The following is a 15532-nucleotide window of genomic DNA, read 5'->3' as shown; positions in this document are numbered from 1 at the left end:
GAACTGCATCAAAATGACAAACTTCTCTACAACAAAGGTCACAACAACAGTGAAAAGGCAACCCAAAGAATGGTGGAAATAGTCTTTTTTTCTCTTCAGAAATAATTTTAATTCAATTTTACATTTATTTCACTGAAATTATGTGTCACTACTAGTTTCCCAATACAATAATAATCTCACAGTCTCTCTTTATAATCTTTTCATTCCTTTTAATCTACATTCCTCCCCACTTGTGTCTTTTCATCCTCTATTACTCTTAGCTTATGGTCACTATCTAGAGTCAGTCATGAAGAATTTTGTCGCGTGATCTCCTTTACCTGTCGCACTACCTTGTATGTAAGTCAACATCAAGAAATACGTTAACGGGCCCTGGCCGGTTGGCTCAGTGGTAGAGCGTCGGCCTGGCGTGCAGAAGTCCCGGGTTCGATTCCCGGCCAGGGCACATAGGAGAAGCGCCCATCTGCTTCTCCACCCCTCCCCCTCTCCTTCCTCTCTGTCTCTCTCTTCCCCTCCCACAGCGAGGCTCCAATGGAGCAAAGATGGCCCGGGCGCTGGGGATGGCTCCTTGGCCTCTGCCCCAGGCGCTAGAGTGGCTCTGGTCGCAACAGAGTGACGCCCCGGAGGGGCAGAGCATCGCCCCCTGGTGGGCAGAGCGTCGCCCCCTGGTGGGCGTGCTGGGTGGATCCCGGTCGGGCGCATGCGGGAGTCTGTCTGACTGTCTCTCCCCATTTCCAGCTTCGGAAAAATACAAAAAGAAAAGAAAAAAAAAATACATTAATGATGCTAATGATATTTGTAATGAAATGAATCCTTAATAAATATAGAAAAATATATATGAAGTTCCCATCTAAGCTAAACACACCATGGAAACCTATGGCTTAGGAAGGCAAGGAGCTTGTTATCAAATATTTAGAGGCACTGCTGTTTCTCAATGCAGTCCGTTGTATTGCTTCTTTGGGTGCACTGTCAGGAGTTACTGTGCAATGGTTATAGTAGGCCCTGGGGTTTAAAGCAGAGCCAATAGCATAGCAATGATGCCACAATATTCTCTAGAAAGAAAATAAAAGTCTATATCTTTATGGCATAAAACCATCTGTATCCTGCCGAGAGCCTCGCGAGATGAGGATCTAAACACCATGAACAAAACTATTTGTACTGGGGCCTTGGTCTTTCTTCATACTACAGTGTGTCCATAAAGTCATGGTGCACTTTTTTTTCTTTTTTGTATTCTTCTGAAGTTGCAAACGGGGAGGCAGTCAGACAGAATACCGCATGCGCCCGACCGGGATCCACCCAGCATGCCCACCAGGAGATGATGCTCCACCCATCTGGGGCGTTGCTCTGTTGCAACCAGAGCCATTCTAGCACCTGAGGCAGAGGCCACAGAGACATCCTCAGCACCCGGGCCAACTTTGCTCCAATGGAGCCTTGGCTGCGAGGAGAAGAGAGAGACAGAGGGGGAGGGGTGGAGAAGCAGATGGGCGCTTCTCCTGTGTGCCCTGGCCGGGAATCGAACCCGGGACTCCTGCACGCCAGGCTGACGCTCTACCACTGAGCCAACCAGCCAGGGCTCATGGTACACTTTTAATTGGTCACAGGAAAGCAACAAAAGACAATAGAAATGTGAGATCTGCACCAAATAAAAGAAAAACCCAGTTCCTGTAGGATGATGTGGCAGCATGTGCGCATGTGCAGATGATGACATAACACCGTGTATACAGCGGAGCAGCCCACAGCCATGCCAGTCGAGATGTGGACAGTACAGAGGAAAGTTCAGTGTGTTCTGTGGCTCGCTAAATTCAAATCCGTGACCAAAGTGCAACGTGAATATCAGCGCATTTATAACGAAGCGCCACCACATAGGAATAACATTACTCGGTGGGATAAGCAGTTGAAGGAAACCGGCAGTTTGGTGGAGAAACCCCGTTCTGGTAGGCCATCAGTGACAAGTCTGTAGAGGCTATACGGGATAGCTACCTAAGGAGCCCTAAAAAATCTGTGTGTGAGCCCACATCGAACTGCACTGAATAGGTATGAAACTGGGAGAGTTTTCCTTTATTTGGTGCATATTTCACATTTCTATTGTCTTTTGTTGCTTTCCTGTGACCTGTCAAAAGTGCTCTGTGACTTTACGGACACACTGTATTATTATTTTCATCAGAATTGTCAGTTGCCAGGATTTTAGTCTCTACAAGCTGGTAATGCTTACTAGGGAATTCTTATGGGCTAATGAAAATGAAGTAGCATGGAAGATACTACTCTGAAGCACATGTGGAAAAGATAGGTGCAACCGAGATCAGGTCCAGACACCCGGAAGAGAATCCAAGGGCTTATGCCTGCAATATGGACCAAGAAATACGATAAGAAGAGTATACATTAGTATTATTGTTACTTCTTTATTAAAGCTGTGGACTGTTGCCCCTGTTCGTTATGCATATGTATCAAAATTTTGTTAGCATGCATCCCAGTTCAAGATATGATTGAACATTAAGTTTTATTCTAACCTGAGATTTGGGCATTCTTGCTGGAAGTATATCCCTGATTATCTGCCTCTAGTCAACTTAATGCGGTTGTAATTTTAGATGTGGAAAGTAAACAGTGGTGTTCAGGAGACTAGAGTTCAATGGGGAAAATATTTATAAAACATTTGATAAAGGATTCATATCTAGAATAAAAGAACTACAACTCAATACATAAACCAGTTAGAAAATGAGCAAAGGAAATGAATAGTCATTCCTCTAAAGATGTACAGATGGCCAGTAAACATGAGATGTTCTCCATCACTAATCATTAGGGAAATGTAGATCAAAACCATAGTAAGATAGTGCTTTGTATCAGGTAAAATATTATAAATTAAATAAATATAAATAAATGGCAGAAAATAAGGGAAAATATGAAGAAATTTAAACCCTTGTCCATTGCCTCTAGGATTGCAAAATGATATATACTCACTGTGGAAAACAGTATAGCAGGTCCTCAAAAAATAAGAGAATTTTCACATGATACAGTACTTCCACATTTGGGTATATATCTCCAAAAGAACTGAAACAGGGACTCAGAGACACTTGAATTCCCATGTTCCTCTCAGCAGCGCTGACTATAGTCAAAAGATGGAAACAACCCAAATGTTCACGATGGGTGAATAAACAAAATGTGATACACACAAACAGGAATATTACTAGCCTTAAAAAGGAAGGAAATTCTGATGAACCTTGAACACAGTATGCTAAGTGAAGTAAGCCAGACACAAAAAGACGAGTACACTATCATTCCACTTATATGAGGAACTTATGTCAAATTCATGAAACACAAAATAGAATGGTGCTTGCCAGCAGTTTCAGAGAGAGGTGGAATGGGAGTTATTGGAGAATTTGGGCAGACAGAACTTAGAAAGAAAATAATGAGCAAACAGAGCATGCGTAACAGCATGGATGGACCTATAAACAAGATGTTAGCTCAAACAAGCAAACTTATGATTCCATTTGTACAAAGTCCAAAACCAGGCAAAACCAAGCACGTGCTTTAGAAATCCACACATAGTGTACAAGGATGGAGAGAGAAGACCCTGGGGATGGACTCCAGGAGTCAGGACAGTAGTGGTGTCACCCCTAGGGTCAAGGAGGTGCAGGTTTGTAGGGGCACAAGCGTGGCTTGTAAGGTATTGACAAAACAGGTTTCTTCAAAAGTAGGTACATGGGTGCTTATAGTCATTCTTGGAAATACGTTCTATGTATATATATATATATTTCACAGTCCTTTAAAAGGCATTGAGCCCACCCTGTCCCTATGCTCCACCCCCTCCCCCAAAAAAGGAAAGTGAACCTTCTCCAAGTTTTACTTACCAGATGATTTATACTTTGAAGTAAGGCTGGAAAGTCTAAAACACTCCCATGATTATTTCTCATTCTTTGCGGATTTTTTTTTCAAAACAGCATTTATAATGCTCTTTCTCTCAGAAATAAAATACTTTCGAACATTTTATTCTCCCAGGTATTTTAAGACTGTGCACCTAAACAGGCCTAAATTATTACTTTGCCTGGTAGTGACATCTTGTAAAATAAAACAGTCACTGGATAGGAGTTAACTGTTCTTACAAACCCATCACAAAATATCCATAAATGTTGATCTGGTAGATTTCTGTGTATGAAACACTTGATGTAAATATGATTGCTGTTCACAACAAATTAACAGTACTTAACCCATAAAATTTCAGCTCCTTTAGAGCCACCGATTCCAACAGAACATTTGAATCTCTAAAAATAAAGCAGATACACAGATAGGTATAGTATTTAATCGAAATATATTTGTCTAATATCTACAAAGTGTGAACAATTGGTCTTAAAGCAGACGAAAGGCACAAAATTTGTCTTACTACAGAGAAGCATTCATGCTACTGGATTTTATAAATATTCTCAAAGTGGCACAGTAAAAAATAAATTAAGCATTGAGCAAAAATCAAACGTCAATTTTTTCCTTGCTTTATATTCTAGTCATGTCGTGACCTCGTTAGCAAAGGCGGAGGACCAAAAATTGAACTGAAACCATGAACACTGGGCTTTATTTTAATCACAGTGGTTTCCTCGCAGAGTTTGGGTCAAACAATAGAGGTGCACTAAAGAAAAAAGTCCACAAATTCTTTTTTCTCTTTCCCCAAACTAAAGAACAAGATTGAGGCTGTGGTTGTGCATGTCTCTATATGCATGAATGTATTTAACTTCTAAAGCCCTTTTTTTCATCATAAAAGTAGTGAATTCTCCAAATGACTTGTGTTCTCTTGTAAAAGAATCAGCTTCTTAAAAATGTCTGACTAGTGTTTTGAGCATGAGGAATCACCAAGTTTCCGGGACGAGTAGATGGGAGGAATGTTCCAGGGTGGGCCTGGCTGTGGGTCCTCCCAGCGGGGCTCCATCCTGAAAGGCTCTGGCACAAACCTTTACCAGCTTCCTGCCCACTCCTCCTTCAGCAGAAAATAGCTATCTCTCTGAAGTATGGACAAACGAAATGTTGAAGTGGGGAAGGAGGTGGGAGTCACAATAACTTTGAAATGACAGCCACCTACGGGGAATGAGCACTTTGACCAGATGGGTATCAGTTGGGCCATGCCAATCCACTTGTGTTTTGACAGGAGTTGACTATGTGAGAATCCCTTTGTGAGTGCAAAACATTGTTGGCAAAGTGAAAAATAGAAAACATCAAACCTGATTGATAAAAAGGAGCCCATAATTACCCACTTAAATCTTGGTTAAGTGCAGTATTTACATGTGTAATTTACCCAGCAGATGTGTATGTAATGCATGTGTGTGAACATACAGTGTGCCAAGAACTCACATACACTACACACACATGCCCCAAATGGCTCTTGAATAAATTCAATCCTGTAGTAGAGTTTGGGGTGCATTTTTCACAGTACATAATTTCTCAGGTACCATTTCTTGAATGACGTCAAGAGGTCTCAGTGAATACCAACAGAACCTTGATACTGTACCACTTTAATTCCTACAAAAACAGGCCTCTTCCTGAAGGCTGTGCACCTCCATCCCATCAGTGTGCCTTCCAAAGGGGATTGAAGTAGACCCAGCCATCACCCTGGAAGAGAAGGGAGGAGACATTACATCGAGACCTCTCAGCAGGCAAAGAGCAGAGACAAGAATCCCAGACTCTGCAACGTTGGAAGCCGAGTACCGTGCAGAGCAGTGCTCCCTGAGCATCTGTTTGGGACCGCCACCAATGTGTCTGCCTTGTTCCTGGTTCCTCAGCTGTGCCAGGCTGGGGGGCTCACTGCCCCTCAGCCCGACTGCGCTATAAAGCCCATATGATCTTCACATCTGGCATTTCAGGAAGAAACCCTACAAAATGACCAAAATAAAAGACGGGCTTTGCTTATTACATCAAGGAAGAGACAAAAGGAAAGGTCTTTTAAACAGCAGGAGGGGAGGGGGGAAGGGTGTTGGAGGAGCAGATGGGAAAGAAAAGGCAAGGGCTAAATACCAGTGAGAAAATGGCACGAATCAAGGTGGTGTACAGTTTGGTGGTAGACTAGAAGGGCATATACTGAATGGTAACAATTCTGGTATTGGGGTGATTTTTACTGTTTACATATCCTTAAGCCTTCTCTTAGGTACACACTGGCTTTTATTAAACATAGTGGGAACAATACTATGTGTTCTTTGTTGGCATTTTGGCTTTTTTTAAGAATTTTGTATTATTTTTATTTTTTACAGAGACAGAGAGTCAGAGAGAGGAACAGATAGGGACAGACAGACAGGAACGAAGAGAGATGAGAAGCATCAATCGTTAGTTGCGACACCTTAGTTGTTCAAATGATTGCTTTCTCATATGTGCTACAGCAGACTGAGTAACCCCTTGCTTGAGCCAGTGACCTTGGGTCCAAGCTGGTGAGCTTTGCTCAAACCAGATGAGCCCGCGCTCAAGCTGGCGACCTCGGGGTCTCGAACCTGGGTCCTCTGCATCCCAGTCCGACGCTCTATCCACTGTGCCACCACCTGGTCAGGCAGCATTTTGTTTTTTAATGTGAACTTTCCACAGAAGCCAGGCAAACTAGCTGTCTCAGAGACCAAATCCACCTCACAGTAGGATCCTTGAAGGATTTTGTGGTGGTTCATTTTACACGTCAACTTGGCGGGCTGTGGGTGCCAAGTTGATTTCTGGGTGTGTCTGTGTGGGTGTTTCCAAGTGAGATCAGCATTTGATTGGTGGACTCAGCCAAGAAGATGGCCCTCCCCGATGTGGGTAAGCATCGATGGAGGGCCTAAAAAGAAAAAAAGGAGGAAGGAGGAGAAATTCGCCGTTTCTTTCTGCGTCACTCCTTGAGTTGGGACATCTCATCTGACCCGACAGGGATTTACACCATCCGCTGCCCTGGTCCTCAGGCCTTCAGACTTGGACTGAACTACACCATGGCTTCCCCGGGGGTCTTCAGCTTGCAAATGGCAGATGCTGGCATTTTCAGCCTCCATAATCTCCTGAGCCAGTTCCTCATAATAAATCTACATATATTTATGTCTCATTGGTTCTGTTTCAGTTCTGTTTCCCCAGGGAACCCTGACTAATAATAGTGAGTGAGACTCAGCTCACCTGTGCAAGGCTTCCAGCTAGGATCCCACTCAGAGTCTCATAAAGGCAGTCTCCCCACGCCGGCTTTCCATCCGAACCAGAATCCGCCCGTGGAGGCTGCCGTCCAGAGCCGCAACTGCTGCCTCCAGGGGAAGAGCAGCCGCTTCCAGCTCCGGACCGGAAGTCAATCTAAGCGGAAAGAGCCGCGGCTTCCTGCTCCTGACCGGAATTCAGCCTCCGGGGAAAGAGCAGCCGCTTCCTGCTCCTGACCGGAAGTCAATCTAAACGGAAAGAGCGGCTGCTTCCTGCTCCTGACCGGAAGTCCACCTCCAGGCTCTAACTCACCCTCAGCCTCCTGGCTACAGAGGATCCTTCTCTGTAGGCAGAAGGCAGGCATTAGCCCCGGAGCCAAAAAAAAAGCCATACATAGTTTGATGGCTCTCAGTAATTACATTTTTAAAAAGTTCCTTCACATTGTGTGAACATCAGATTTCTCAAAAAAAAACCTCAAGATTTTTGGCTTCTTGTGAAGAATTAATTGGACAGTTTAGGATCTTCCGTCCACCGCAGTCCTCCCCGGCCTGCTTCTCGTGGAAGCCGCCAGGCTCCGAGGGCCTGCCGTAAAAACTGGCTTCTGTGCTCTCTCCGATTATTCTGATTCTGCTCTCAGAATGCTTCCCGTTTGCTCCACAAACCACTTCCAAAGTGTAAGGGCCTCAACGGAGCCTAACCCGGTGGCTGGGCAATCATATGAATTTTATTTCTTCCTACCAACGTCACTTTCCTGGGTGACAGCAGCTGCATTTAGGCACAGAACTCAGGCTGGCCTGTCCTAGCAGGTCCATCCCATTTGGCCCACCAGGGGCAGAGCTCCGCAAGGGCAGGTCTCAGTCATGAGGGCCCCAGCCGCCTGTGCAGAGATGGGCTGCGAGGTGCTTCACCACTGACATGCAGCTAATGATACAGGAGCAGGCTCGTGAGTTTCTATGAACAGGACCGCATCCAGATCTGCGGTCCCATTCCTTGTCCTCCCGGCAGGCTGACTGGCTCTTCTGATGGAGGCTGCCAGGGGGACCGTGTCGGGTACTCAGTTCTGCCCACAGGACCTCCCTTGCCCCATCCTCATTCATCCAGACTGCTGTGTCAGCCACACAAATCCATCTGCCCCCCACTCAGGACAAGCTCCCATAACAGGCAGCAGAGTTACCTCCTGGATAAAATACTTGGGCTGCCATGGGGTGCGGAGGGTCTCCCGCTTCCGTTCCTCCACCCGCTGCTTCTCCTCCAGGCGCCGCTTCTGCTCGGTGGCGGCGTCAATGTCCCCGAGCCGCAGGTATCCGGTCACCTCCCGCCAGAGGTTCCTGGGGATGCATGGGGGAGAGGAAATGGCCACACACTGACAGCAGGCTCAAGGACAGCCATCTTCGGCAAGGCAGGGGACATCCGTGCAAGCCATCTGTAGAGGCAGCTCATTCCAGGTGCCTCAAAGACCCCCCACATACACACCAGGGTCAGGATCTGAGCCCAGGGCTACCTGGCTGCAAGTCTGCTGTAAACTATCCTCTTGTCCTGAGCACCAGGCCCCTCTCAGTGAATCTAGTGATAAGCAGTAGTAATACTTCTACAGATGCTTATATGTAATAACAGTATAGCTAAGCACTCATTTAATCATCATAGCAACCCAATGATACACATTCTACATTGTCCCCATATTAAAGGGGGTGAAGATAGGGCCATATGAGGTGAAGTGACTTATCCAAGGTTAGCAAGCTGATAAATATGAGCAATGGCTGGTTTCCCACCTGGTAACCCAGTACTAGGAGCTACAGACCATGATCAGTGGAGGTGTTTATGCTACAGGCTCTGTCATCTCTCCCACATCTACACCGGAAGTCACTTCTCAACCACACTCTGGGCATCATGAACAAATGTACAGGTGAAGGCAGACTTTACATGCGTGTGTGTGTGTGCACTATATATCTTCACTCTCCCCGGATGAAATAGTGGTTCCCTCCCTTCCAAGGGGGTTGGTGGGGGCTGGCAACATTCTGAGGGCTGGCACACTGGTCTAACCACTGGCCCACCTAGCCATGCATATGGTCCCTCCTTTGCCTCTGCAGGTAAGGCCTAGAAGACTCACTGGGTGTGGGCTCAGGTGCTCAGAGTAGCCAGGGAGCACAGGACCAGCTGCAGGCTGCCTCCTCTAGGGAAAACAAGATGGGCTGCACACGGTCTCCCTGCAGTCCAGTCACTTATGTGAGCCAGAAAGAGGTGGCAGGCCTCTGTCTTACCCCCTCCCAGACCCCATCCCCACTGCGGGCTGAATTCTGAGTTCTCCTGGGCTAAGTGAGGCAGCAGAGTCTTGAGGGGGAATAGCTAAACTACTCCATATCCTTGGAAGAACAACACAAGGTGATCAGTATTGTTCTCAGCTGCCAAACTAGAAACAACAGGCATGCCGTGAGGGTGACCATGGGCTTCCCAGCCCCGGGAGGCAGTGGCAAGGGGGTGGCTTTCTTTGCTGATAGGCTGAGCTGAAAAAGCCAAGGAGCTCCATTCAGACACAGAGAAGGCTACACTCGGTGTCCCCAAATGAAGAGAAGAACGAGAGCATGCTCATCCTACAAAAAAGCAGGCATACTGAGGCCCTGGTTTAATAAAACTCATTTTTAACATATAGTTCACACACACTGTTGGATCCTCACTTCATTTTCACATAATCAACACTGCCCATTGGTTACAAATGCTTCCCGGAAGGGCAACCCCTTTCACAGAATCATCTGAAATGCCATTTTAATCCAACATCATATTTCTAAAGAGCATCCTATGCTTTTAGCTAAGAGCAGGGCTCAGCAGATATTTTCTGTCAAGGACCAGACAGTAAAAACATTTCGGGCCTGGCAGGCCATGTGGTCTGGGTCACAACTACTTCATCGCTGGTGAGGCAGGAAAGCAGCCATACACAATCATCCTGGCTGTGTTCCCGTAACATTTTACAAATGTCAGCCACAGGCTAGATTTGACCCCTGGGCCAGAGTCTGCTGACCTCCTGGATTAAGAAAACAAAACGGCATAGTCTAAGAGTCTGCGCGTGTGCCGGCACGGATGCCGCTAGACGCAGAAGCGTTACGTGCATACCGCAGGCTGGACGTGCCGGCTGCTCAGACACTGTCATTGACTTAACCGCTTTCCTTGCTGAACAGGCAGGCGGTCACTTTTTCTTTTGCTTAACTGTTTTTAAATATATATGTACATTTACACACACACACACACACACTCAATTTTATGTTTAAAATTTTTTCCGAACTCAAGAATTTTGCCTTGGAATCGATTCCCAGATGTGGAACATGAGGTTTAAACTGAATCGATGAGTCTAAAACTACTGACCCATGCAGCTGACCCGCACACACTCCTGCTGAAGGCACAGATTAACGAGTGTCCGTTTGATCGCACCTTTGCCATCCCTGAATTCTTTTTAAATTATGCTGCTAATCCGGTAAGAAAAAGAAAAGGATCACAATTGCTTCACTCACAGGTCTTTGATTACTAGCTATTCTCTGATTTTTACTTTGTATAATTACGCAACAGACCGGTTGAGTTGACAAACTCCTTGAGGACAGACAATAAAAGTCGACTGCAGACTCTCTGCACACTCCACCCCATAAATGCAGGGTAGCAACACCGAACGCGACAGAGGATCTACTCGGAAATGACACAGTGGAAAATTCAAACATCTCAACAAGTCAGAACATGATTCCTGGCCTATTCCCATGAGCTGAGCTTTCCAAGGCTTCCTCTCCGTCCCTAGGTTGAGCGTTCAGGACAACTAAGCCGGGAGGGACAGGCTGACGCCCACCTGGACTCCATGGGCCCCTGCTTCTCCAGAGGTCTGATCTTCTTCGGGCACACCGGCAACGTGGTCGTGTCGATGACCTTGGTCTCTCCGTTGTTGTAGGTGAACTCTAAGGTGCCGTTCCATTCCCCGTGGGCTTTACAGACGATGGTGTTGGTCGGGTTGTGCTTCACTTCTGCTGTGACCCTGAATGAATCAATCAAACGAACACGCTTGATACGATTCTCAAGCCACAGGCACTGACTTCAAAAGGTGGACGGGCGTTTAGAGATGACTTTTTATGGGGCGCTATGGAGAGGACTTGTTTATTAAGTGTTTTACTCAAAGACTAGCTTATATATAAAATGTGATCTGATATCCTTGAACACCAAAAAAGAGGGCATTGACGGAAAAAAAAACTGGAGAGAAGTAAATCAAGTCTATAGATTAGTTAATAGGCTAATCTAATGAAAGCTGAACAAAAACCTAACCTCCTGCTTGGCTTTGCACCAACGCCATCCCACTGACAGCAGCAGCTCAGTGGGGCTACCTTCAAGCTGGCTTTAAAAGCTCCTCTTTGGAGATCTGTCACCTCTGGCTCCTCCTGCCCGGCTGGAGGGAGCGCCAGGTCTCCTGCTCTGGGTGGGCGCAGGCCACAGCTCCCTTCCTTCCTGCCTTGAAGCTTCCCGCACGTAAGAGGGGGTGAACACGGCAGGAACGGAACAGGTGGTCCTGCTGCAAGTGGCCAAGCGGAGGAGGGAAGCTCTGTACTCCCTGATGGCCCAGCTCAGGTTGAGTTCAGTTTTCAGATGCAGATGCCAGCTTGGAGGCTTTCTACCTGAGCCCGAGCCCCAGCTCTGCCACGGTTCCTTGGTGGCGATCAAAGGCGCTCGGGCAGCCTCAGGAAACCTCCAGATGACACCCAGGGGAAGAACTTCAGTGGGGTGCCGGTCACGGTTTAACAATGGGCTCCCCAGAAAAACACCTCACTTGTAGCATTTGCTAATTTCTGGGGGCTCCAGCATAGCGGATTTCAAGCTACCCACTTGGTAGAGGGGTGGGGCCTGGGAGAAATGCACATGACCAGTTTGTGAGCCCGTGTGTCTGGCTCCAAACCGGCCACCGAAGGCGCCCACTTTCCCAGACAACAAACGCTCCGACCTCCTCACGTAAACACCATGCAGAACACTTTCCAAGAAAAGGGGCAAAGATGGGAGCCTGTTTCTACAGCAATCTGCTCTGAAGAAGGAATCTCTGTAACTGGAGCCGTAAAAGCAACGCCCGTGCTTGTGCGAACAGCAGACCTCACCTTCCAGGTCTTAGGCTCGGGCTCCCTCAGGGAAAGAGACGGTCCTGACCTCACAGGGGATAGGACTCAGACATCATGGAGCCACCTTCACATGAATGGGGAGCTCTCAGGCGGTGTTGAGATCACAGAGCTCACAGACGCATTGGCCTCAGATCAGAGAAACAGGCTGGGGCCTCAGAAGGGAGAGTTGATTATAACAAAAGGAAGTGGCCTTTTCCCCGCCTCTGGCTTGCGATTTGCCATCACCAAAGGATTTCACCATAAGCTTACGTGGGAAGGATTCCAAACTGCCCCGTGAGAGGGAAAAAGCACTATCTCTTTTCAAAAGGATCTGTTCACAACTTTATCTTGATTTTTCAATTCATCCCGTGGCTGGAGCCCTATTTCCCATGAAGAACTGAGCCCTCAGATGTCGTGATCGGACAGACGGAGCCCCCCGCCCTCTGCCCCCCCCACCCACCCACCCCGGTCGCCTCCTACCTGTGGACCTTCCCGCCGTAGAAAGGTTTCGTGTGGAATATCACGGTGGCCGAGTAGCCGGTCTTGGCACAGCTGATGCTGACTTTGCCACCCAGCTCCACCCAGGGGATGGTGAGGATGGAGCGGGCGTAGGCGCTGGGCAGGGTGAACACGTACTCCTCGCCGTGGTCCAGGAGCCGCAGCACACCTCCAGGGAGAGAGGAGCGCAGGGTCAGGCATGCGGACGCAACGACGGGGCGGCTGGGGGTCAAAACACAAAGGAGAAAGCGAACAGGCCCTGCCAAGGAGCGTCGGTCTACCCGTCTGCAAAGGCTGGCTGCTCATTCACCATCTGTTTATGTATCGTGTGTCCTACTGTGTGCCAGGCGCTGTGCCAGGCACCGAGAATACCACAGGGGGCAGAGCAGACCCGCTGCCTGCCCTCAAGGAGAACAGAAGGTGGGCATGAACGCATCGCCAAGCAAACACAGAACTGCAGCAGTGCTGAAGGAGGAAGGCAGAGGTGCCCAGCACCACGCAGGCCACCAACAGGAACTGACATGGAAGGGACGTTTCCCTGAGGAAGGGCCACTGCGCGGGGTAACTGCTGAGCAGATGGAGGGGGTGGGAAGAGGATTCCAGGCAGACGGAGGAGCATGTGCAAAGGCCCCGTGGTAGGAGGGAGCCCAGTGAGCATGAGGGGACTGAGCAAAGGGCCCACGAGCAGAAAAAGGGGCAGTGTGAACAGGTGTGAAGGCTGGCCGGGTCAGGAGAGGCCACACCTTGTGTTTTAAACTTCAAAAAAACACGGGAAGGAGTTTTGCCTCTGTCCTGAGAGCAACAGGGACAACTCGAACGATTCTGATGAAGTTCGCGACATCAGACTGTACAGCTGCTGACAACCCCGGGTGCCTGCCAGGCACTGGAGCTCTGCACTCAGAACCCACCCGCCTCTAGATCGGGGGGCCTCCAGCCCAGGGCCCAGGCGTCAGGCCTGCAGAGGGCTTTAAACAATGCAGACTTATGTGAGTTTGTCTAGTTTTCGAGGGAGCAGGAAACGGCTTTCATCCCCTGTAGAGTCTGTACAGCACTAGCAGGTGCTAAAATCCACTCCGCCCTTTGGCCTGTCTAGCTGGGAACCCACAGGGCCGCCTCTGTGTTGATGGGCAGCACTTTGCTTCACACGAAGGCCCATACAAGCGGGCAGAGTCCCAAAACCCAGCACTGCAGGCTAAGGTTTTTCTGCAGAAGAAGGTTCCAAGCGCGCGCGCGCGTACACACACACACACACACACACACACACACACACACACCCCACCCCACCCCAAGCACTGGGGCTCAGCTCCCTGTAGAAATGCCCTCACGGCTCTGCTCCAGCTCATTCCAGGCCTGGAGGTGACCGAGGGCACCGTGAGCCTCGGGAAGGAGGGTTCTGCCCTTGGACCAGACCTACGCGACCAACAGTGGTGAGTGGTGTCCCCTCCCTGGATTCCCGGTTCCTCCACCGGAAAAGAGTGAGGAGTGGGGTGAACAGCATAGATGACACGCGGCCCTTTCTGGATGCCAGACATTGCTGGGGGCTTCACGAGCACTGTCTCCTTTAAGCTTCACAACTCCTCCATGCAGCAATAATTATTATCATGTTTAAGTAACAATGAGAAAACAAACTCAGAGAGGTTCAATAATTTGGCTGGCCAGCACTTCTCTCTTAGGCTAGACAAGCATCTGAATCGATCAGAAGAACCAGAATTTGCTTCAGCAGAGAGAGACTATGGGCTTCTTTTAGTATCGATGAGCTGGCCCGATCTGAGGAGAGAGGGGACCAAGTTGTATGGAGGAGGCACAGATGCTGACTTTCTCAAGTCAACAGGACTGGGCGTTCAACTATAATTTCATTTACCCTTGAAAATTCCCGCAATCACCACATACGGGAGTCTGTAGAACATACCAGGCTTGTCCAGAACTGATACCCACACTCTCAGTTAAGTCCACTACAGTCCGTTCTGCAAACCCCCAGCGAGGTGCTCACAGGTGTTTAGAGGTCTGATCATTCCCAGATGCTCACACACGTGGGCACAACAGGTGCTGAGACTACCAAGGAAAACAGATGTGTGGGTCACTCACAATCACATGGGCAGGGTGGGGAGGTATCACAACAGCATTTAAATCTTTCTCTTTCTCTCTGGCCAGGAATATAATTGAATATGTGCAACATAAAAGCAAAAATAACATGACTCCACTACCACAATCTATCCAACATCTGGTAACATCTGGTCACTTCCCAACTTGCCAATAGCTTCTGCAAATGAATTAACCCATCTTAGTCAAGGTAAGCCCTAGGGCACCTAAAGCTTTCATTCTGACACTTGGTCCCTCCTACACCTCAGAGACTAGGACTGCCCTCAGTGACCCTTGAGAATCCATTCTATTCGTGCATGCAAGAGAGGACCACTGTGTCTGTGGCAAGAATGAAACTTGGGTGTCTCAGTCCGGACAGTTTCTGATCAGGACCCTTCGAGGACAATGGCCAGGTCTGATATACTTTTTTGTTTCCAAGCCTCCTTTGTAAGTGACTTGCCCACACAGGATGCACCAAAGCAGCTGGGCAACCGCAGCTTATGTCACACAGACAGGATACCAACAGTCAAGAAGAACCAGAAGTGAGAGATGAGAAGAAAGAGGTCGCCTCGGGGTTCCCTTCCATTTCTGCTCACAAGCGCCTGCTTCCTCAAAGGCCGGCCACATGCAGGATGAGGCCCTGGTCCCCGGCCTCCGGCCCCCAGCCCCGGCCCCCCGCCCCAGGCCCCCAGCCCCCGCAGAGCAGCTGCCCCCAGCCGCAAGCCCCGGAGAAGGTCCTC

At 48.5% G+C, this 15532-nt stretch overlaps 1 protein-coding gene across 1 annotated transcript in view; it reads right to left on the bottom strand.

Annotated features, from left to right (window-relative positions):
- Nucleotides 1-4283: 4283 nt before the first annotated feature.
- Nucleotides 4284-15532, bottom strand: part of OSBPL10 (oxysterol binding protein like 10) — a 296950-nt gene continuing 285701 nt past the window's right edge. Inside the window, exons 9-12 of the mRNA XM_066350426.1 lie at nt 12696-12882; nt 10931-11113; nt 8282-8435; nt 4284-5586 (exon numbers count right to left, since the gene is read on the bottom strand). Coding sequence (XP_066206523.1) covers nt 5542-5586; nt 8282-8435; nt 10931-11113; nt 12696-12882 — 569 coding nt within the window. The 3' untranslated portion in view covers nt 4284-5541. The remainder of the gene's footprint in view (nt 5587-8281; nt 8436-10930; nt 11114-12695; nt 12883-15532) is intronic.

Source organism: Saccopteryx leptura, chromosome 10, assembly GCF_036850995.1.
Source record: "Saccopteryx leptura isolate mSacLep1 chromosome 10, mSacLep1_pri_phased_curated, whole genome shotgun sequence".
NCBI classification, from domain to species: Eukaryota; Metazoa; Chordata; class Mammalia; order Chiroptera; family Emballonuridae; genus Saccopteryx; species Saccopteryx leptura.
This window is presented reverse-complemented; position numbering and strand designations above follow the sequence as displayed.